Below are 25,626 nucleotides of genomic sequence, written 5' to 3'. Positions count from 1 at the left end.
AAATGTTAATATTTTCTTCTTTAGTTATAAATTCTCTTAACTCATATTAAACGATCTCTATATAGTTATAATAAATATAAATTAATTTTTACTTAAGCTGAAGGTCCTGGCAGCCAGTGCTTTAGTATTTAAGTGGAATAATTATTTATAATTGTTTTTCTTTTAAATAAATAAATAAAAAAAAAATAGAAGGGCATAATTGATGTGTAATGCAGTATCCGGGGTACCCAGTTACCTATCCTCCGGTAAGTGCACTGATCAATACCGCTGTGCGCGATGGGAAATCAAGTTCTACTTACGGAATACTGCAGATCTAGACCCGGGGGGTACCGAATTTACCTTCACCTTCTCTAATACAGGGTGTCATAGTTTCCATTGCCAATGGTTTATAATCTGAGGCGGGGGGCCTCCCTGCTACCGGTCCACCTTCGGCGGCAACGGTGAACTTTGTGGGGCACGGGGTCGCAATCAACCGTTTTCTTCCACTTATCATACTTTACTTCTGCTAACTGAGAGATCTCTAATAAGTAGGTGGCCAAATAATCAGATGAAAATGAGAATTAAATATAAACAAGAAGCCTAGGACTCCCGCACGGGAAAAAATGTGGACACGGCGAAAGCCTAAATCCTAGCTGAAGGGGTTCGGAAGAAACGTCTCCGTTGACCCAGAACGACCGCTTTAATAAGCACACCAATATGGCTGGTCATGAGTTCGGGCAAAGATAGTCTTCGAGGCATGCAGGTGTTGACTTTCTTGGAGTTCTAGGGACTAACGACCACAATCAGCGTCCCTGTCGCCCCACAACTTTATATAGAGATACTCCGCCTGTAACGACACAGCGGGAAAGACGCGTTGCTCCCAAGGTAATTTAGAGGTTGAGTGCGATACCCAAAGGAGATCTGACGTCTGATAAAAGAACCTCCTTGAAAGAAAGAAGAAACTCTCATCGCGGGCGATGAGCACAAAGTGGGGAAATGAGGCGATAAACTCATTCCTCACTTTGTACGGTCTTCGGCACCGACGCAACCGGCTTCTAAGAGACAAAGATCTTTGGGCAATACCCAGAATGAATCCAAAAGACCTCGGTTTTCAGCCCACCCACAACGCCACCAGGCGAACATCAACAGGAGACATCTTGACGGAAATATATCTCTTATCTAATGTGCGAGTTGGTGTGATCATGGTGAAGCTACGTTACGCCGGTTTTGTTATAGAATGCAACTCCAGTACAATAAAAATTCTCAAGAGGGATGAGCGACTACCGCCTCAGTCAGACAACCAAAAGCGGACCTGCCGAACAAAATACGGGAGGGCAACACCTGAGCAGGCCTCTCCTTCTGACACCTTAACTTGAAAACGATCGGGAGCTACCATGATTAAACCTTGGGGTCACTTTCCTGTGGACTTATCCGACGCCGCATTGGGCACCCTCCACAAGAGAGTGGACTCCTAGTGGAAAATTCACCTCCTTGTGGTAGTAAGAAACAAGAAAATGTGGAAAACGTAAAATCAGAGCTTGTGTTCGTACGAGTATTAAGAAGAACTTTTCTATTATCTCAATACAGTAATGCAGTTTTTGGAAAACCGTAACGTGCAGCAATCTTCAAATTGACCTTGAAAGTTTTCACACGTGGTGGACAGTGAATAATTTACATCAAAATATTCAAAAATGTTGTGTTGGGTCATATTCTAGACACTAGTCATTACACTTTCAATCAGATGGCAAGATTGAAAAATAAATAGTAAAAATAATAACTAACGATTCGAAACTAACTTTTGTGTAGCATGTAGACCATATTGGGTCTAAAAAGTTTTCAATGATTCCGAAAATCGAAAACAGGTCGATGCCAGAACATCGAAGATAGGTCGAGAAAAACGGTCACTGCTTTGTATGCATGCCCCTCTTCTATGGGGCCACTATTTCATGGCCATGGAAAATATGGTATCCAAGACCACGATAGAGAGGGTACATGCCAGCTGCCATAAAATCTCCATAATATAATAATACTTCTTCCAATGTAGGCCTATTCTTAAATAGTTAGCTAACCTTGTCTATGTGTTTGGGCACAGATACATTCCTGGAAATTGAATTACAGAGAAGCTGGCTATGAGGGGAACGGATCTTAAATCGGTAATTTCTGCTTAATATGTGGACATCCCTTTATCCTCAAGCAACCTCTGGATCAGGCCGGTATACATCGCGCAATTTACGAGATGACTAGACAGGTTTTGTCTAGAAGGAAGGAGTACAGAACCAGGTCCCTAGAACCTAGACTCTGGATCGAATCGTTAATCGCACTTTATCAACGGGTACTGGTACTTTATTCCTTTGATTTGGGCTGCTTTTTCCACATGAATGCTTCCTGTTAATGCAATCCTCCACTCAGAGAGTGAGATTAGCATCCAGGGTAACGACGGAAGCAAACTATTCGTGGACTACAGTACATTAACTCGGTGAATTAAGAGTCTTACCTTGAGTGAGGCAGACGACGTATTATCGTTGAAACGGTCTGGAAAAACCAAGGTTGTGAAAGATGTGGAGATGATGGATGGTCATTCCTCTTCCTTAAGAGCACTATTATCTAAGGTAGAACCAAAAACGGTAAGCCTGATGGGAACAAGGACAGTGAAAAGCTGACCCCAAGCCAGTTGAAGAAAAGTAGACAAAATGAGAAGAAAGTTTTGGATATGGCAAAGATGAGTACTCAACATCCGTTGGTATCCGACTTTGCACTCGAAATGACAACTCTTAGTAAAGAGGAAGAAAGTGTCGGGATCATAATCGAGAATACCTGCACGCTCGATTCAACTAACCATATGCCAATTTCTTGATGATGATGATTGAAATACCTTGCGACAAAAGTAAAGTTTAATTTTCCAAAGACAGCCTGTGGAAGAGCATTGGCAAAATATAAACCGTAATCCAAGGGGACGCATGTGGATGGTGGTATGCTCTACTGGGTATTCCCCGATAGTTTCTGACCGAGGAAACAAATATGCCAGCCTCCGAAAATTGTAAACCCATCTGAAGTCGCTGCTTGGATATCGGGACCATTTCGGAAACCAAGTAAGGTCCTCAAACGTATTAGCAACAAGACCGTGGGACTGAATACGAGCCCATGGCGTATACATATACTCATACAATAAAAGAGGAGAGACTTTTAACTATGGAAAAGGCCCCTTTGGTGGTAAGCATTGTCGAAGGTTCATTGGAATTCCTTCGTTTGTTTTGATAATTCAGTGAATCGAGTTTTGGATCTTAAATTTGTAATCGATAATCTGAAGAATGTATTTACAGTAATTACACCTATAGCATGAAATCTTGACGTTTATGGTTTGCTTCAGCTCTTACTAACAACACATTAACATTTAATTATGCATTTTGCAATAATTGCATTGCAATAATTTGTTTACTTCTAAAAATATATCTAGGTCCTTTTGAGCTTTTTGATCTATCTTTTTTGAACTTTGTCCACATAAAATTCCATGTAAAAAGTGTAAAGTTTATATCAAAACAATTAGATATTCCAAGATTTCAAAACATAACATTTTTAAAAACAGTTATTACGAAAAATCCAAATTCACTAGAAATCATATATTTTTCAATAAATATCACCACTTCTTAAAGAAGTTTAATTCAATAAATAAAATATTATACTAAAAAGTTCTCGGAGCAATCGCCAGGTGACACTCTACGCCATTTAATTTGAGTTCTGTTTTTTGTTAGGTTCTCACATCTGTGATTAACATCCCTACCAAAATTTTATTGTCATTGCTTGACATTTGTAAAAGTTACAGCGACTTGTGCAAAAACCTTGAAAATGTTGGGAAAATGTTTAGGTAATGATACTCGACGGAAAACAAATGTTTACGAGTGACATGAACGCTTAAAAAGAAATCGTGAGTCCATCGAAGATGATAGACATACTGGCAGGCCGTCGACATAGAAAACTGAAATAATAAAGTGAAAGAAAAGTTGACCAATAACCCCAAAATAACTATCAGAGAGCTGGCAGAGGATTGCATTGCTTAGTTAATGATTTGGGCTTGCGCCGTGTTTTTGCAAAGTTGGTACCAAGAATCTGAATTTCATGCAAAAAAAGGGACCGAACTGATATCGCCAAAAACATGATTTCCAAAGCTGAATTCGACCCAACATTCAGCAAATATGTGACGAGGCGTGAGTTTATGGGTATGACATGCAATCCAGACATCATGCGAGTGGAGAGCTCCGAGTGAACTAAGACCAAAAAACCATGTCGTTGGATTACAGTGGAGAACGGTGAAGAAAAAATTTGCGGAAAATAACTCGTTGATTTTGCAATATGATAACGCACCGTCGCACAATGCCATCGATATTCGTGGCTAAAAGCCGATAATGCAAATAGCAAGAAAAAAAATGGGGGGAACTCCGGACAGACCTAAATAGGGATCCCTGGGGACTTGGGTACAACCCGAACGCCCCAAGATTGATCAAGCCTCGACTGGTCTCCGCCATAGATAACGCCAAGAGACTATCAGCAAGCCGCGGAAAGCCTACAATAGGGGATATTGAAACTGTCATGTGCAGGAGCAGCGCTATAGGGCAGTATACAATCCAGAAGTATAGTCCTCGTTGCCACCTTAGATGTAAGGAACGCTTTTAGTAGCGTAAGATGGGTGGACATATTGGCCGCCTGAAAGCTAAAGTTCAAAATTCTGGTATACCTACAGAACATATGTAATGACAAATTATTTACAAGGTCGCAAGCTCGTCTATCAAACCCCAGAGTGTTCTTGTTGTATAGACGTCATATCCGGACATGTGGAATATTAGTTATGACGAGATATTCAATATAGAAATGCCCTATAATACCTTTCTAATTGGATACGCTGACGATATCGCAACAGTCATCACAGCGCGAAACTCCTAGAAAACTTAACCAAGTTATGATAGGGATACAAACTTTTAGCCAAGAAGTACATCTCGTTAGAAGTTAGCAAACTTGCTGAAATACGTTAACCACAAAAAAGGTTCTAAGTCATAAGACTGGACACAAGACTCAACTTCTGGGTCCAATAAAGCACGCAGCAGGGAAAGCCGCTAAGATGGCAATCCCTACTCAGTAGACTGATGGCAAACATAGGGGTCCAACCGAAACGAAACGAAAAATAATGATGGCTACCACGCTCTCCGTTCTACATATTATACGGAGCTGTGGGCAAATGTGCTAAAGGTAAAGCACCGATGCAAGCTCTTAACATCGGTACAACGAATGGCAGCCCTTAGTGTTATGTCCGCCTACCGCACAGTATCAGGGCCAGCTGAATAACTAATAAAATAGAGGAAAAAGTTGTGGGCTTTGAAGAAAGAGTTAGCAATTCTGCGCGTGAGAAATAAGCGATGAAACGCTAAGGCTATGGTAAGACCGCTGGATTAACGAAACACGCGTCGTTATATGGAACAGCAGGAGCTTCGGTGAAGCCAATTTTTATACAACACAATTGCTTTCGGGGCACGGGTATATCCAGAAATACCTGCTCAAAATAAGGAAATACGAACACGCCATATGAATATATCGTGACGCAACTGAAGATGACACTGATCACTCCTTTTTTCAATGCAGGCTGGGAACAAAGAACGTCGAACGCTGGAGAAAGCAGTCGATCACATAACCACTGAAAATGTAATCGGCAAGATGCTAAGTAGCGAGTAGCGAAGAAACGTGGGAGATATCAGTAGCTTAGCGGAAAGAGTTCTCCGGATAAAAAAGCGGGACCTGGACGCAGGCCCATAGGCATAGACCTTTGTATTGAGGAAGATGGAACGTCACTCTGAAGTAATGCGAAAGCGGTTTGATGATGCATTCGGTATTTTCAACCCCCTCATCCGCAAAAAAAAACAAAAACAAAAATCATTATTCGTGAATTTTTGACCAAGAATGAAACGAATACCATCCAACTGCCATCGAATTCACCTAATATAATCATTATTCGTGAATTTTTGACCAAGAATGAAACGAATACCACCAACTGCCATCGAATTCACCTATTATGGCTCTTTGCGACTTTTTTCTGTTTGATTGAGTCAAAAAACCTCTACGAGGAACACGAAGAGAAATAATGGAAAAATAGAAAACGCATGTGATTGCTATTCCAAAAATAGAATTTCAGAAATGTTTTCAGAACTGGATCAAACGCTGGCATAAGTTTTCGGAGGTAAGGAAAACCGTATCGACCCACACAAGAGAGTTATTTAGCACTCAAAAATTTGTATATATAGGTCATCCCCGAATTGTCACCAAATAATTTCTATTTGTCCCCCAACATCAAAAATGAAATGTGAGGTCATCGTTTTTAGACGCCTGAAGAAACTTTTGAAGCCTTTAAACAACCACTTCTAAGTGGCAAAACTACTTTTATTACTTTACCATGTTTTCTTTATTGGCCACAATATAGTTATAAAAGGTATACTTAAAAGATATCTCTTCATATAATGAAAGCTCATCTATAAGTATAGTATATACTAATGCCATTTAAAATTGCACAATGCTATTCATCAAATGATATTTTATTTAATTATCATCAGCTTGATCCTGTAGTGAGAGACTCCAAACCAAATATGATATGCATCCGAGAAAGTCATATTCCTACCATAAAATTCCACTACTTGGGCTACCTTAACAGCTATTTATTTCGGATGTCGGTTTAGCGGCGTGTGAAGTATCTAAAGGGTGATTTTTTAAGAGCTATAGAAGAGTTTTACAAAAAAAAACACAAGTAAAATTCAGAAAACTTCATGAAATTTTGTGTGTGGCATCTGGCACCGTCTTGTTGAAACCACATGTCATACAAGTCAAGCTCTTGCATTTTGGGCAAAAAATTGTTGGATATCATTTCACGGTAGCGCTCACCATTCACAGTTACGTTAGGATTCGCAGCATCTTTGAAGAAGTACGGTCCAATGATACCTCCAGCCCATAAACCGAACCAAACTGTGACCTTTTCTGGATACATTGGTAGCTCTTGCAATTCTTCTGGCTGATCTTCACTCCTAAACCGACAATTCAGCTTATTTACGTACCCATTGATCCAAAAATGAGTTTCGTCGCTGAACACAATTTTTCGATAAACTTTCCAAGAGCCCATTCACCAAAAATTCTGCGTTGCGGTAGGTCGTTCGGCTTCAATTCTTGCACCAGCTGTATTTTGAAAGGATTCACACCTAAATCCTTTCGCAAAATTTTCCACGTTGTTGAGTAACAGAGGCCCAATTGCTGCGAACGGCGACGAATCGATAATTGATGGTCATCATTAGCACTGGCCGATACAGCTGCGATATTTTCTTCAGTTCGCACTCTACGTAAGCGTGTTGGTGGTTTGATGTCCAATAATGTAAATTTGGATCTAAATTTAGTCACAATAGCTCGAATAGCCGCTCCAGTGGGCCGATTAAACTGATCAAAAAATGGAAGAAGCGCGCGATAAGCTTTCTTAACAGAACACCCATTTTTATAATAAAATTCAATGATTTGCAAGCGTTGCTCGTTTGTAAGACGATTCATGGTTAAATTATAGACCAAACTGAAGATGTTTGACAGTGAAACAAAACACGAAACGTGCGTCAGCTGTTTAAACCAACTGTTTAAAAAGATAATAGCTAAAAAATCACCCTTTATATCTACAACTATGGTTTCTAAGCTGACAATGGCAAACTGTGTTGACATTTCTGTTTAGTAAGGTTTGGCAAATCATCATTAATCGTTTAGCGCTTTCAAATTGTGTAGAGTATCTTTGAAAAAAAAAATAAATCTGGTCACGAAGTTCATAGTGCTAAATGTTGAAGAAGACGCCGAAATACCGATTCGTCGTCGTTCTCAACTTGATGGTCCTTGTCCTTCAACTACGTGGAAAAGGAATCTTAACTTACGTGCCTATAAAATACAGCTTAATGAGCATCGTTTGCGTCACAAATTGGACTGATCGAATGGACCATATAACTCGTAGCCGCGGATATGACGGATATCATATTCAAAAAATTAATGCAATGAAACATCTACAGAATTATAATAAAAAAAGTTCATTCCAACAATATTACTGTTTTGTATCGTAATTTTAAATTCCTAAGCTCTTGAAAAACACCCGATATATAATATTGGCGCTTACACCCTTTGTTAGGTGTTTAACCAAGTTCCTCCTTCTACTTGTGGTGCGCATCTTGTTGTTTATTCCACGAATGAAGACATATCCAGTTTTACGCCCCCTCCGAACGGCAGATGGTTTTTTTACAATTATACTCGGACATTTGCAATTGCCTGCCTGGTGGCGACTGCTATTAGAAACAACTTTTTTTACCATTTCCTGTTCCATATCAGGTTCCACCTTTCCTCCTCATTTACAAAAGTTAACACTTACATACCACCTAACCAAACATTTTCTGTTCACACCGTCCAACGCTACTTCAAGGAGATTTCAATGTTTATAGTTCATTTTGGGGACAATAAAAAACAAACATCCTTTATATACTATAAAAAAATCGTTGGTTGACGTTGAGATCGCAAAAAGGACATCAAACACAGAATTAACAAAACAAATAAGCCTAACCTCCACACTCAAAAGAAATCTGTGCTTTAATAAAATCCCTTACAGGCCTCCCACCAATTTCTAACACAACCACCCATCTTCCAAACAAAAAGATAATTTCCTGCTCATCAAGAATTGCCAACGTCTTCAAAAAAACTTTGTCGGATTACGCAAAGGATTCAAACTTCCCATGGAATGATTTCAGTAGCAATATCAAATATATAAGCCGCCCAAACTAACGGGCCATGCCCGAAGGGTTGATTTTACTCATAAAGACTTCTTAGGCTTTAGAATATATGCTGACGAAACTTTGTTTTGTACCAAAGTCAAAGAAATAAAAGAAAGTACAAACAGCTCTGTCTAAACTGCTGGGAGATATGTTACTCCTGCGAACAATAATCTCTTAGGATCAATTTTATCACATTTGCTTAAGTATGGTGACAGGATTATAGCATTAAATTTAGGGGGGTATATGTTTTATGAAAAGCATAGCTACAATTATGATGGGAATTTGAAACGAAAGACTTATCAATTGGGAAGAAAGCAATAATATTATAACCAAATATCAAGCAGGTTTTAAGAAAAAATATTCGACAGTTGACAATATATTTATAAGTACTGTAGCATCAATTGCCCACATAAAATTTTGTGAAAAAAGAAAGTGTATGCCTTTTTCGTGGATTTTAACGCAGCTTTTCACGAAATTCCGAAACAGCTACTGTCAGACAAATTTATTATTTGTTCGGGTGTAAATCGTGTGTCCGCGAATGAAAAGAGAATTTCCAATGTCTCCCTTCCAGATGTCTCCGTGAGTAAAACGGCACTATGCCTGGACGACACGGCGAATTCGAAAGGCGTAATCTCTTAGTCTATCATTCTTAAGTAGAACTTATTTTTAGCTGTAGTGCGAGCAGTGCAAAGTTATGTTATGCAGCGCAGGGTTTCACAATGTTTGAAAACGTTGACAAAGTGCAATTGAACTGCGTCTGCAATATTGCGTCTTCCTGGCAATACACCATCATACTGTATATTTTTAGAAATTAATGCACTAAATAACCATTAAGGTTATACATGCTTGAATTACATTTAGGATATTATTACAAAATTTTATTTGAGTACGCAAATGGCAGCCTACCTCATAATAAGCCATATTGGAAACACACATTTTTTGGGCAAAGGCAATATTAGATTTAGGAACAAATTGTAATATTACTTGGGAAAATGCAATAGAAAACAGTATAGTTTGGAAAGATATTATGAGATTGCTTGTCGAAAATCTAAACAAAATAAGAAAGAGAAAATATGGGAAAAGGTGTTAAGAAGCTCTCGTATATTTAAGGATCTCGATCACTGTATTATATATATAATCGACGCGTACACCCTTTTTGGGTGTTTGGCCAAGCTCGTCCTCCTATTTGGGGCGTGCGTCTTGATGTTGTTACACAAATGGAGGGACCTACAGTTTCAAGCCGACTCCGAACGGCAGATATTTTTATGAGAAGCTTTTTCATAGCAGAAATACACTCGGAGGGTTGTCATTGCCTGCCGAGGGGCGACCGCTATTAGAAAAAACTGTTTCATAATTTTGGTGTTTCACCGAGATTCGAACCTACGTTCTCTCTGTAAATTCCGAATGGTAGTCACGCACCACCCCATTCGGCTACGGCGGCTGCTTATTTTAGTGAAAATTTAAAAGTATCTATATATAATAATGTGGATCTTTAAAGAAGGAAGGGATTTAATATACTTACACATAAAAATCTAAGCTGCACTGTGAATGAGACAGGAAACATAACTCACTTTATGGGAAAATGTCTAATATTATAAAAAACCAGATATAGAATCAAGTAAAAAAAATTAATTTTAAATGAATATGAGATATAAGTTAATATGCAACCACCAATTATGGGTTTTTAACCACCAATTTTTGTAATTTAGTTTAATTCGCTTATTGTAATTTGTTAACTCTCAGGGTATTTTAATGATATAATAAAATTCAAATTGTATTTAATTTACCTTAGAGTCAATGTCGTATGTTATTTAATTAAGTTATTTCTAGTGTTTAAAATGTATAAATATTTTTGTTTTAATAAAGAGCACTATCTCTCTATCTATCTAGTCGAATTTTTACTGGTTTTTAGCTTAGAACCGGGTTTAAATTTAAGTCCACCACTACCTGGAACTAAAGTAGGTGTTAAGGAAATTAAAATCAAATGCAATTTATTTAATAATATAGTTTAGAATTGAATAAGCTTAAAGATTATAAGATTTATCTGTTTCTCAGTCGAAATCGCAGTTATTCTAGAATCTCTAAGTTGATTGTCAAGCTAGAAATTATATCCTCAGCAAAGTCTGGAGTTACCACGAATGGTGTTTGGACTCCCTTGCATCCAAATAACTCCAGTGTTTGAGGGTTCATTACCTCCACTCCACGCGATAAATTATAAGCCAAATACTCGAAAGGCATATTCGTGATTTTTTAATTTTTCTATAATTTTTATATTCTCGTTTGAGTTAACCGCATCAAAATTGTTGTCGCCTAGTTTGCGATAACCGATTTGCTAACTAAAGCAAATTTTTCTTAAATCTATTTTTGTTATGAAACGAGTTATTGAAAGCAAAATCGTCAAAATTGTGATTAAAGAAGGATAACTATACGAATATTATTAAAATATGTGTGTAACTGAATTCCACTACTGGATTCGTCACATGCCGACCCATTCGGCTACGGCAGCCATTTTCTTTCGTTTTGACTAACTTGGTTCTCCGTTTTTGTAGACATAAACGAGAAAACAAATAAAAGAAAAGAAAAATAAGAATTAGTTAGTTTGACTTCTTGCTCATATGTATATGAAGAACAGGTGTGTTAGCATCAACAGCGAATTTGGATTTGTGTTGGAGTTTAGGTCATTTTTTAAATAAAACAGCATTTAGTCTGTTTGTTTAGAAGCGTCAGCCACAGGATAGGCCGCCTCGGGCACATTCCACCATTGCAAATTTCCATAGGCATCGGGAGAGCATTACAAGATAATTTCCGTCATCTTCCGATCTGCGCCGATCTCGAAATCTGTTGCCGAAAATTGATACAACTTTTTCGCCTGGCCTCAATGAAGTGCCGCAGGGTTTAACTAATCTAACTAAAAAAGAGGGTGTTTGCACACGTTTTGTGGAACATTAAAAATATTATTGTAAAGCAAAAGTTTTAATTTCTATCCTTTTAAGTACTTTTTCTTTAGTATTAGCTTTGAAATAAAAAAGTAGCTGACACAGGGTGAAAATCATACATCTTAAGAAAATGGTACAGCCGAGAAAAATAATAGCCCGAATGTCTGAATTTTATCTTAAGTTTTGGAAACTAGTCTTCCCTTTCGAGAATAATCTAAGAAGTTTCTGCTTTAGAAAGTAGTGAAGCGCTATCATGACTTTTTTTAGGCAGGACTTCATGTGTGCGAATTATGCGTATTGCTTTTTTAGATTGTTCTTTAATTTTTTATCTTCATTGGAGTATTGAAGTAAGATATTTTTTGACGCAAATTAATCTGCCCCGTTCCAGAGTTTGGGAAACATGAAATGCGTGTTATGAAACTCAGTCCTTATTTGATATATTAGTTTAGGGACAAAGAAATCCATTATTTTTTCGGTATATGGCTGTAGTGATGTTAAGGCAAAGTAGGTGTTTCAGAATATGAGCCCGGTAAACACTGTTTTCGCATTTTTATGGATGGCTCCAGGACCGAGCATGGCTCCGGCTCTGGGATCTACGTGGAATCCAGCGGGACAAAACTGCACTTTGCTTTTGGAATGCATGCATCTGTGTTTCAAGCGGAGGTGTATGCAGTTCAAGAAGCGATGAACTTTGTTGTAGAAAAGCGATGGAGAGGCAGATCTATATGTGTCTGCAGAGACAGCCAAGCTGCGCTTATGGTCTTAGACAGCCCTCGAACCACATCAGGGGTAGTCAAGTCCTGTAAATCCAGGCTGAACTATGTCGGTAGACATAATAACCTGATGCTAACATGGGTCCCGGGACACGTGGGTATCGCGGGTAACGATACCTCTGACTCCTTAGCTAAGGTGGGCTCTAAGGCCAACTTCTTTGGCCCAGAGCCCGTTTCACCACTCCCTTCTGCGGCCATCACAGCCACGGTTAGCAAATGGGTAACTACCACCCACAAGCGAGCTTGGCAGGCTGAGAGAGGACTGCAGATGGACTAAACTGATGTTACCTGTCATGTCCAATCGACTGTCGCAAACCCTTCTGTCATTAAGCAGAGGGGAGTGCAGACGGCTGGTTGGACTGATGACGGGCCACTTTCTGTGGGCGAAGCAGATGGAAAGGTTGGGTATCTCAGACAGTGTACTCTGCCCAGCTTGTGAAGAGGAGGATGAGACGGCGAACCACTTCCTGTGTGTCTGCCCCGCCTTCGCTCCAATCAGGTTTGAGGTGTTTGGCACTGATGTGTTAAGGAGCGACCATCTTGGCTCCTTGGCACCACAAGATCTACTCAGATTTCTTCGGAGATCGGGTAGATTTAAAGAAAATTAAAAGGGAATCCAAGTGTATTACAATGGACTTAATTCATGTCTGAGTGCTTCACTTGCTAGCTGTCCCGACAAAAAAAAAAAACAAGGTGTTTCAAAGTACCCAAAGTCCCAAAGAAGACAAGTCACAATCTATGGTTATATTCTTATCCGAAAATCTTCTTTGGTCCCGATAAATAGTGGTTAAAATTCTTATTGTTAATTTTTATACAAAAACTTCAGGAGAAGCGTCCAATACAAAGTCACAATAAAAAACCACTTCCCATTCTAAGTACGGATTTCATTATAAATTTAGGTTAAATAAATAATAAATTTCAAAATATACATATCTGAAAATCTATTTTCTCTGTGGCCTGTTTATATCCAAAATGTATGAGGTGTTGCTAATTTTGTGTCGGTTTACAAATGAACCGTAGTATGACGTTAACCACCTACGAGGGGTATTGCTTTAGAACAAAACGATTTGGCGGTACATATTTTTTATTTAAACTATAACATTTAAGAAGAGATAAAAATAAATTTTCAAATTCAATAAAATATTGTTTCTGTTTTTTGAATTGATTTAAGGTAGACTTCTTCTGAGGTAAATTAATGCATTCCAATCCAGAAAAAGTGTTTCATTAGCAAAAGGAAAACAAGCAAATAAGAATGGCATCGGCAATGGAGTTAATTATAGGAGACATATTTTTAAAGTTCGTTCATGTTTTGTTTTTTTTCAAATTAAGTTTAGTTTTCGATTTGTTTCGTTTGCTATAAGTTTTTAGTGAAAATATTTAATGACGGTTGTAAAAACTCACCAAAAGTATTTTCAGTTAAAAACTGCAAGAGATGAAGATCTAAAAGAGGCTGGTTCGTTGTTGAGTGGCTGCTGGATAATTCTTTTTGTTTGCTAAACGCAGCAGCCGCAGCAGCAATCGCGGCTTCACTTCTAATACGAGCAATAGCGGTATTAGCATGTTCAATATCTAATAAGCTTTTTTGTTTTACGTCATCTCCGGTAGAAGCGCCACAAAAGCTTGCACTGCCAGCTGTTAAATCCTCAGGATCGTCGTCAGATTCTACACTTTTTTCACAAGTCCCAATATTATTCTGATTACTGTAGAAGTAATCTGGTCCACTTGCACTGTTACTGTTAGCGGATGAGGCACGATCATGTAGGTCATCTGGTGAAATTTTTACTCCAGCCTTGGCTAGTAAGCGTGAAGCTAAAATTGGATCAAACGCACATGGCATCGGTAGCACTGGTAAATCTTTCGTGGATATGCCTCGATGTTGCCGGGACATATGTGAATGGAGCGAATTACGCGATTTCGCAACAGTACCACATAAAACGCATCTGTATCCTGGGCAGACCGTATGCTTATCTTCTAGATGAGTACGAAGTGTGTGAGCAGATCTATAAATTTTGCCACATTTTGGGCATGGCCGTGGATCTGTTGCGCGCACACGTATTTCAACCGAACGCTGAGTTCCTGCACATAATAGAAGCAAAAAATAATATTTATTATTTCCGAAAAAAATCTGTTTTATTTTATAAATGATTTTTTACAAAGTACCCAATCGGGTTAACACTTAATAAATCATCCTGATTAGAACATTATAGCATTAAAACATCTCTGAGGTTTCTTAGAAGCTGTATTAACAATATTTACGCATTATTCTTAGAACTTATATAACTTGTAAATATAATTTAATAAATGTGGAATAAGCTAAGGCTAAGTAACTGTTTTGAAATTTTTGGAATATCCTGCCAATTCTACAGCGCGGATTTTTTTACATGATAATGTTACTATTAATTTGAATCTTAGTGCATAAACGAAACTAACGGAAAATTATTTAGCATCAGCATTTAAAAACAATTTACTTATACATATACTACGTCAGTGTAAATTAATTAAAATTCAAGTTATACTAGCTGCTTTTAAATATAATGAATGTGATATCACGATTCGTAGTCAACTGTTTTTTTTTTCGTATTTTCAATACACGGTTGGCACTTCACAACATTTTATTTTATTTGTGTCACTAATACCATATATTCCCAAAAATAATGGATCCATTTTATAAATTACACTCTAAGTTTTGTACCGCCCATTTACGGAATCAAAATAAGAAAACCTAAGCTTCGAAAACCTATATATGATGACCAGAATTTCAAAATTTGATCTCAAAGTAATTGTATCCAAATTAAATAGATATTCTTGAGTAATGTTTCTGGAAAACTTTACAAATATTTGATGGTTCACTACATATATTATACAATCACAATCGAACTCAGAGGACCAAAGGTCCAACAACAAAAAGCGCCTTCTTATGGTTAAATTATATCAAAGTGGTAGCCGATAACTCACATACTGCTGCAGATTTAGTCACGGTTACCACCTTTCTGTATTACTATAGAACACTACTCTATCTATGAAGAGTTTGTTCGGTATAATTTATGTTTTAATAGAAATATATATGTATGTATATTAACTGTTCAGTATTTCAAAATATGTTCTGCATTGTTTCTGTTTCGTATATTTCCAATTAGGTTAATTAAACGTCAATGGAGTTCGCCAAATATAATAGTTATAAAAGTAATTGTGGTAAAAATATACTATTTTTTAGTATTTACACAGATCGCGTTGAAGAAATCAAAAAATAGTGATTCGGTAGATGTAGAATTAGTACAAAAAACTATTCGCAATCAACTAGATTAAAGAGTTTATTTTTAAGCCATCATTAGAAAGAATATTGCAACTTTTTAAATCCTTAAGGGTGTGAGGATTGCCTTTTATTTGTTCTCGTTGGATACTGCATGGATTAACAATTGCTCCCAAAGGGATTTGTGTTGATTGGTATAAAGAAATATTGAACAAATTCAGCCGCGGTTATTTAAAGCACGTCTATGGTATCGTAATATGTGACGAAACATGGATCTATGCATATAAATCGGAAACAAAACAGCAATCCACGTGTTCCAAGACGAGCTTAATTCAACAAAAGTTGTTCGCGGATGGATCAACTCACCTGGTATTTTGGATAGTCTGGTCATGTTGAAATTATGCCACTATAGAAAATTAAAACAGCCAATTCTAAGTGGTACACAACAATCTTCTTTTCAGAGAATTAAGGAAAATCAACCGCCGAAGGCGAATCATCCTTCACCAAGACCAAGCTCTCACGTACCACAAGAGGGTTTTTGAGAACTCAAAAGTTCGAATTTATGGGTCATCCCCTTTGCATCCCTGATTTGGTACCTAATGATTTTCTGAAAATCAAAAATAAAATGAGAGGTCAACGCCTGATGAGCCTTTAATCGGCTGATTTTGGAGGTATCCTCTTGTGAGTGGCAAAAGTACTTCGAAAATTGGGTTAAGCGAGTGCAGAAATGTATTGACTTTCAAGGAGAATATTTTGAAAAACAATACACCAATTCGTATTATTCTTTTACTGGGGTTTCTTTGGTCTCAGAACAAATGCTCAACAATTTTGAAATAAGTTTTTAATGATCCCTTCGCTGAAATCTTATTTCATTTCGATTATTGCCAAGTTATTCTTTTTCACAACTTTCACAAGATTGAGTCCCATTGGCATTAAAAAGTATGCCACATTATATAAGATAAGATAGTCAGAAACCAACATAACTTTTGTAAACGTAGCAAAAGTTGTTGAAATTAGATTTGCTTACCACGATCAAATGCTCCAACATAAAGAGTTTTATCTGTTTTTGAAAGAAAGTCATAGTCTCATGGAAGAAATGTATGTTATTCTGTTGAAAAATATCAAAATAAGTAGCGCTGATCCCTTGAACAAGTTATTGGGTACTACTTTATTTTTCTTTATTGATCTACTTCTCTTGTACGTAAATTAAAAACTCTGTAACATGAATTTCAACTTTTTTCGATTATGCATTATTTGCATATGAAAGTAAATGTAAACTGAACATTCTAAGATAGTTATGGTGTTTTCTTTTCTCGGATCCTAAAGCGTTGTTCCCAATTATCGATCAGAACGAATATGTACCCCCATAAGGTGGGATACTGCTTCCTTGATAGCGTAATGTAAAATTCTTTACAGGATACTCCTCATCAACCTTTATATCTAACTTGGAACCATTCATCATCTTATTACATAACCGGCCCTTGATTCCAGATGTTGTTCACCGCTCACTTCTTCGTAGGGAGAAGTCAGAAATTTCAGGGGGAAACTTTTATAAGCATTTCACAAATTTACGTACAATAATGTAAAGACTATTTCGGCAAAATCGACGTTGGACGACAAAATTCGCGCGTTGCCTATTCCCGGCGATAGATTAATTTCTAATGTCGCCGCTGGCGGCTGCGGTAAAATAATGACCATTGCCACCATATGATAAACATTCCCAGATTTTCAAACTGAAATTAGAAAATAACATTTTATTTTTTCGTTGAGAATTTAACAATTGCAAAATCTATTTTTCAACACTTTATCTTCTTTTTGAACCGCCTATTAATTTTATGTTATACAAGTTTTCTTTGTTATATATAGTGGGAAATCATCGTCTGGAATCAAGAACCATATAATGCCATCTTGCCCTCCCAATTTGCGTGGCGTCAGTTCTGAGAATAAACAAACAAAGAGAAGAGAGTTGCTTGTTTACGAAGAGGAAGAGTAAGTGAAAGCAAGTGGAAAGTGCCAAATGCAAGAAATTCACACTCTCTTGTCACGGTGGCAAAAAAGTGCATTTGGAGGCATTTTTGTAATTTGCATTTTCACAATTAAACACGCGGTACTTCGTTCTCATTAGTTTTTTTTATTTTAAAAGTCACAAATCTTTAGATCACAATGTTGGCAAGCTATTCAATGAATATTCACAAACAAGTAACTTCTCTTCCTTTTGCTTGTTTATTCGCAGCACTGACGTCATCGGCTGTCAAAATCGCGAAAAATTAAGTATCGGTTTTTAGAAGGTGCCACTTCTGTATTTTGTACACCGTGATCTGGAAACACCTACAAGTTTGTTATTAACATATCTACACTCTAATAGTGCGTAATCAAACGAATTTGTTGGCGAATTTTTTTACGACGACGTCCGCTGGTCAAAATTCACCGCTTGAGCGAAGTACCTTCTGCTCAAATATTAACGAGACGTTATCAATAAAACGGTCCGCGGATGACATATGGCAAAAATAAATTTTTTGTTTTTTTGGTAGGACTGTTATAAGCTTGCATGGGAAATTTCAGCGTGATATGTCACATAGTTTGTTTTCTGTGCTACTGTAAACAAGTCAAGCTCGAGTGTGTTCTTCGAATTCTCTTTTATGACTTCAATTGTCTCAAAATATTCTCCACGGAGCGGCAACTTGAGCTTGGGAAACAGGAAAAAGTCACATGGAGCCATATCAGGCGAATACGGTGCTTGCGGAACGATATTAACATTATTTTTGTTCAAATAATCGCGAACAAGACGTGATGTGTGAGCTGGTGCATTATCGTGATGCAAGAACCATGACTTGTTGTCCCACAATTCCTTCCTTTTAAGACGAATGTTCTCGCGCAAACGTTTTAAAACGTCTAAATAATATTCAGCGTTAACCGATTTTGCGATTTGTGCGATTTTCAAGCACAATTTCCTTTACTTCTCCGATGTTTTCGTCGTTTACTGATGTTGCTGGACGACGTTCATGAGGCAAGTTTTCAACCGATGTACGGCCCTCTTTGAACGATTTGTACCACTGGAAAACACGTGCACGCGATAGGGCAGAGTCCCCATAGGTTGTCTGCAACATTTTTAAGTCGTCTGAAGCCGAAATTTTGTTGGAATAACAAAATTTCAAACAAATTCTTTGAATTTCCATCGTTAAATTCGAAGAACACACTCGAGCTTGACTTGTTTACAATAGCACAGAAAACAAACTATGTGACATATCACGCTGAAATTTGCCATGTAAGCTTATAACAGTCCTACCAAAAAACAAAAAATTTATTTTTGCCATATGTCATCCGCGGACCGTTTTATTGATAACGTCTCGTTCATATTTGAGCAGAAGGTATGTTTACACTATAATGCTGCCATTATTAATCTTAAAGAGAATTTCACTATTTTAATAAAGCACTATAAAACCCATTAAAAAATATAAATTTACATAACAAGCGGAAAATACAGATAACTAAATAAAGGCTAATAACAAAAAAAAAAGTATATACAGCGATTCAAACATTTGTTCGCACGGCTAATCATCCAAGCACTATTTGTAAGTAAATAGCTCCATAAATATTGCCCGAAACAAAACAAATTTAGTGTGTAATAAAAACAAAAAATATTTTATTTTTAAACGTGTTTTAATCTTGCGTATGAATTTAAAAGCGTGCCAAACAATCGTCCATATTGTCCATTTCGTAACACTCTAGTAAGTATTATTAGTTGTGGAATTTACTAAAAGTGACAAAGAGATGATGAAAAAGCAGTTTTAGCAAAGCTTTTTTAATTGGTGGTAAGAAATGGGAAACTTAGCGCATAAAAGAATTTCTGAGGATATTAAAAACTTTATTATGAATTTTGGCAATAAAATAAAAATTTTGGAGAGATTGCTGGCATATAAGAATATTTAGGTATGTACATATGTGTGAAATTTTTGAATTCTACTGTATCTACTCGTATAATGTATCATTTTCACGAAAGAAGAAACCCTTAATTTCTTTGAAGGAAATCGAAAAACACGTAGAATGTGCCAGAACTTATATTAACAAGCCCCTAGAGTTTTGAAAAACGTGGCGAAAGCAATTAAGGGTTGTAATACTGTGAAGCACAGAGGAAGTGTACAGCTTGCGGTAATGGAGTACAATGGCTGTATCGCGTGATCAACTACTATACATTGCCTCTTCATATCAATGAAATGTCAATGCAATGTTGCCAGCCAAAGTTCTTGATGAGATAAAGGAATATCAATACTAAACACTGTGGAATAATAAAAGGAGCAGAAATAAGGCCACTTTCCCTGTTCATTTTCTTATATTACAATGTTGGCCATATTCAATGAACGTTTCAACAGCTGCTTCTTTCGAGGAACTTCCAAATATTTAGGGGCAGTTATCTTCAAAATATTAATTGCTTGCAACATTCAAGAACTTACGGTTTAAATTTTAGTGGAAAAAATACATACATACATATATTACATACACATCGATGAAATGTCATTTATTTGTGAATACAAAATTAAAAATGCCTGAGTGAAGTCGTAGATTTAATCCATATACTAATGGAACAGTTTCAGGGATGGTTCATTTAAAATCTGTACGCAATGCTGCAAGCCCTGACAGACTGAATGCTAGATAATCAAAATAAGCCACATCATAAAATTATACAACAGTACATACATAAGCCATACAAAACATCCATACTCTTTTGGAACAGTGAACTGGACTAAAATCGACATCGACAGCTTAGAAATAACAATCATGAATTACTAACGAGAGGAAATTACTTGCGAGAAAGTTGCATCTCACCTCATGCACACAAAAGGTCTTTTCTATTCGCTACTTCTGTGCCCGACTAACTTGACGAAAAATTTTCATGCGAAAGCAACAACAAAGTTATCGAGCAATATTTCCCGCTAGCAAGTATGGTTATTTATGTAGGTATATAATTGGCGCATACACCTTTTGTTAGGTGTTTGGCCGATCACCTCCTCCTATTTGTGGTGCGCGTATCGATGTTGATGCACAACTGGAGGGACCTACAGTTTTAAGCCGATTTTCTAAAGGCAGATATTTTGTATGAGGAGCTTTTTCTTGGCAGAAATACACTCGGAGATTTGCCATAGAGTGCCGAGGGGCGACCGCTATTAGAAAAAACCTTTCCCTCATTTTGGTGTTTCACGGAGGTTCCAGCCTACGTTCTCCCCGAATTCCGAATAGTAGTTACGCATCAACCCATTCGGCTATGGCGGCCGCGAATGGCTATACCTCATAAATCTGGTATACTATAACTCAATGCAAAGCAGCTCTATTCCAGCGCAACCAAGATATGTCAATTTATACAATTTGCTTCAGCTAATCGCCACTTGCTAACGCTGGGCGAAAAGAAGAGGCCTAAAGAATAACAATACCGATATCTGAAAGAGAATCACTACATTGACATTCAAAATCTACACAATAATCAAAATCCAAAAACTTGATAATTTCTCGTTTTTCGACCGAATAAAGATTTTGAGACGGTTCCACAAGCTCAGTTTTTTAGACTAATTAGGAGTCGCTGACACAAGAATAAGTTTCATTTATTTTTCCGAAGAAGCTTTTTAGGGATATAGGCGAAAAATCTGTTTTCCAGGTCTTTTTATAGTTCTTGCAAAAAGCTCAGAAAACGCGAAGAATGTAAATATAAATGTAAATATAAAGGGTGTTTTTTTTAGAGGTTAGGTTTTCAAGATGAAATAAAACGTATATAATTTAATGTTATGGCCAAGAATTTCGCTTTATTATAAAGATAAGGGTTTGCCATTATGTTTTAAAAATGTTTTCGGGCAAGTGGCCGCCGCGGCTGGCTCGAATAAATTCCAGCCGAGAGGCCCAATTTTCGACCACTTTTTGCAGCAATTGGGGCCGTATGTCAGCTATAACACGCCGAATATTCTCTTCCAAGACGTTAATCGTCTCGGGCTTATCTGCGTAGACAAGCGACTTCACATAGCCCCACAAGAAATAGTCCAGCGGTGTTATATCGCACGATCTTGGAGGCCATGCCACAGGTCCACGGTGCGAGATAATGCGCTCACCAAAAGTTTCCTTCAATAAATCGGTTGTTGCGTTGGCTGTATGGCATGTAGCGCCGTCTTGTTGGAACCAAAGGTCGTCCACATCAACATCGTCCAATTCAGGTACGAAAAAGTCATTAATCATGGCTCTATAGCGCTCTCCATTGACTGTAACATTATGGCCGGCTTCATTTTTAAAGAAATATGGACCAATGATTCCCTCTGCCCATAGAGCACACCAAACAGTGACTTTTTGAGGATGTAACGGCGTCTCAGCAATGGCTTGTGGATTATGTTCACTCCAAATGCGACAATTTTGCTTATTGACATACCCATTCAACCAAAAGTGAGCTTCATCGCTGAACAAAATTTTCTTGTGAAAATCGGGATCGGTGGCCATCTCGTTTTGGGCCCAAATTTGCACGATTTGCAAACGTTGTTCAGGTGTAAGTCTATTGATTATGAAATGGCAAACCAAACTGAGCATAAATCAAGTGACAGCTGTCAAAAAGACCATCTACGAAAAAAGTAGTGCCAACTTGAAAACCTAACCTCTAAAAAAAACACCCTTTATTTACATCGTTGGAAATGACACTGACATCGTTTCAATTAAAAAAAAGAAAAATTTTAGGCTTTTTCGGAAATTCTTCTTTTTTTATCCCCTATTTTTGGTTGATAAACTCAGGAAAAAAGTAATAAAAAATTTTGAGATAAAAGATACTACGAAATTGTGAAAAACAATGTCTGGCGTTTAAATTCAAGTTTTAAGCTTGTAAGGGAAAACATATTTTCAAATGAAAGAGTGTATGGACAAAAATTGAAATTGCTTTATGCACTTTCTATAAGTTTCTTTGTCAATAACTGTAAAACGGTATCTGCCCTATTTTTGTTTAGCCTTTATCTCGAAAACGATTCTTTGGAAAAATAAATGAAACAATTTTTCGTGTTCAGTGACCCAGAGAGTGCTAAACCAATTTTTTTAACGAGGTACCACTTTTTAAGATATTTAATACCATACTTATTATTTGCCTCGTCGTATGTTAAGAGATAGCATCCGAACCATTAATTTATAAAAAATAGCATCATGCGCGCATATCAATGAAATTCTGCCTTCATAAGAGTTCACGGAAATCACAAAATATTACCGTCTTGAGGTGTCCCAGCCTCAACAATAAGAAAGTTTTACACAGGTATTAATAAAATTTATATATCAAAGTTGTATGTGTGTAGCTTATTTTTAACTGTGAATAATAATAATAAATTAAATAATTAAAACTCAAAGTTTACAGGTTTAAAGGCTTAAACTATACGAGTACGAGTATTCCCATATGCCATTGCTTGCTGAGGGGGGATCGCTATTAAAAAATCATTTTGGTGTTTCGCGCCCACAGTGGGTAGCGTACATATGTAATACCGAATGGTAGTTACGCACAAATTCATTCGGTTAAGAAAATTGAGAGTCCAAAAAGTCTTTACTAAGATTGTATTTAATAAACTACGGTTACCTGATGGTCTCCCTGCTGAGACGCAAGTTGCTTTAACTTCATCCCCTGCTTTCCTCCAGTAGCTTCTCCATTATTTTTACCTTTAATATAATTAACGTCGATTTATTCTACATTTATCTAGTATTTAAATATAATTACGTTGTAGGCCGGATTCTAAATAAATAAATAAATAGAAACTAAACTGCCAATCACTCACATAACCATTGTGCTCAGAACTAACTACAAGGAAAGCACATACATACATTTGATGGAAGATTCGAAAATCGATAATAAAAACTGTTTTACTTGGCTACAGAGAAGAGATCTTCGTACTGAAACAGAAGTATTTTTAGTCGTCATTCAAGATCAAATCAGAAAATACATTTACATAGGTATGAGAGTTTTCAATAATTTAAAAAAGAAAGCTACCGTAGCGCGAGTTACTGTAAAGAAGTTAAATAAGGGGTAGAGTTTACACCTCTGTAATATTTATAGGTTTAATAAAATAATAAATTACAAGGTTTATATCACCCCTAGCGTCTAAAATTTTACAAAGCACAATTTAGGAGAGAACCGCTGCCCAGCCATATAGTCCTCACAATTTACAAAAATACTCCAATTGTGAAATGAATTTATTTCGTAAGGGCTTAATCGTGGGAGCCGATAAGAGGGAGCCGGCCGGATGTTTCAGGCAGTAGCCCTCATTGTGTAGCTTAGAAATATGTTGTGTTTCAATAAATTTTATAACGTTTAACTAACTTTGTGTATTTAATTTCCCGGCTCAGTTTAACTAATTTAGTTTTTTTTAGCTCAAGGATCGTTATATAACTAGATACAGGGTGGCTGATGAAAGCCGCTACCAAAAAAAAATTGAATAACTTTTTTTCTTTTTAAGTTATCTGTTCCATTTTTGTTTTAATTTGCAAATTGATCTTTAAAATTTATTAAAATGGATAACTGGGACACGCAAACAAGAATTTGGATAGTCCGCCGCTATCACGCACTGGAGTCTGTAGTTTTGGTACAGAGAGAGTACAGGCGGATGTTTGGCGGCGATCCCCCGAGCAGATGGACCATAATGAGACTGGTGAATAATTTTGCTGAGCAAGGAACAGTCGCAAGAAGGCCTTATCATCGAAACCCACCAGTTCGGACGGAGGAAACGATCGCTGCTGTAGCTGCAGCTATACAAAGCAATCCAAGGGTTTCAACAAGAAGCTTATCTGCTCAACTTGGTGTCAGCCGACAGTCTTTGCAAACAATAATGCACAAAGATTTAGACTTATTTCCCTACAAAATTTAAATGGTTAACAAACTGAATGCAGCAGACTTGCCGATTCGCTTGGAATTTTGCCAGAAGATCCTGCAAATGGTGGAAGAAGACCAAAACATATTAAACTGCCTTTTCATGTCTGATGAGACCCATTTCGATTTAAACGGCAATGTGAACAAAAAAAATTGTCGAATATAGAGTACTTCTAACCCACAGATACTCCACGAGACGGAATTGCATCCTCTTCGCGTGACAGTGTGGTGTGCGGTTTCTTCACGCTGTATTGTCGGGCCTTATTTTTTTGAAGAAAATGGTCACACCGTTACGGTTACTGGAGACCGTTATTTGAAAATGCTGAAAGAATTTTTCTATCCAGAACTACGCCGAAAGAGAATTCCTTTCAACTCTGTGTGGTTTCAACAAGATGGGGCAACGTATCACATAGCCCAGACTGTTATGACAGAGTTGCGACGAAAATTTCCCAATAAACTGATTTCAAGAAACTCCGAATTTCGTTGGCCCCCCAGGTCGCCTGACCTTACTGCACCTGACTTTTTCTTGTGGGGTTTAATGTAAACAAGAAGTTTATAAAACAAAGCCAACAAATTTGGATGAACTAAAACAATCCATTCGGGCAACAATTGCGGCTATTCCTGTCGCAACTCTCAAAGCAGCAATGAACAACTTTTTACTAAGATGCCGCACTTGTGTCAACGAGCATGGGGGGCATTTAAATTCAATTATTTTTAAAACTAGTTAAGCTACATTTAATAAAATTTAATGACCTTCAACTTGAAAAAAAAAATAAATGAATTCCATACATTAAAAAAAAAGTTATTTGAGTTTCTTAATGTAGCAAAATTCATCAGCCACCCTGTACATATTCGAATACATATACTCACATTTGTGCTGCGGCAGAGTGATAAGATTCCGTCGTTGTTGCAACTGGGGTTGCTTATAACATATTCATTTATTTTTTGTAAAAAATCCTCTCATAAATATTAACGTATAAAATAAGTAAATGTTTACAGGTTTTCTTACAATACT

The 25,626-nt window shown here is 37.1% G+C and overlaps 1 protein-coding gene across 7 annotated transcripts in view; it reads right to left on the bottom strand.

Annotated features, from left to right (window-relative positions):
* LOC128864279 (protein abrupt) overlaps nt 1-25,626 on the bottom strand; it is a 134,954-nt gene that overhangs the window by 12,713 nt on the left and 96,615 nt on the right. The window contains exon 6 of one of the 7 annotated variants that reach the window (XM_054103868.1): nt 13,903-14,577. The exons of 5 other annotated variants lie outside the window; for them this stretch is intronic. In XM_054103868.1, coding sequence (XP_053959843.1) covers nt 13,903-14,577 — 675 coding nt within the window. Of the gene's footprint in view, nt 1-13,902; nt 14,578-25,626 lie in introns of those variants that run through there. One more of the 7 variants, XM_054103869.1, reaches the window with a different exon arrangement.

This window comes from Anastrepha ludens, chromosome 5, assembly GCF_028408465.1.
Source record: "Anastrepha ludens isolate Willacy chromosome 5, idAnaLude1.1, whole genome shotgun sequence".
Lineage (NCBI taxonomy): Eukaryota > Metazoa > Arthropoda > Insecta > Diptera > Tephritidae > Anastrepha > Anastrepha ludens.
Note: the sequence above shows the minus strand (reverse complement) of the source record. Positions and strands in the feature narration are given on the sequence as shown.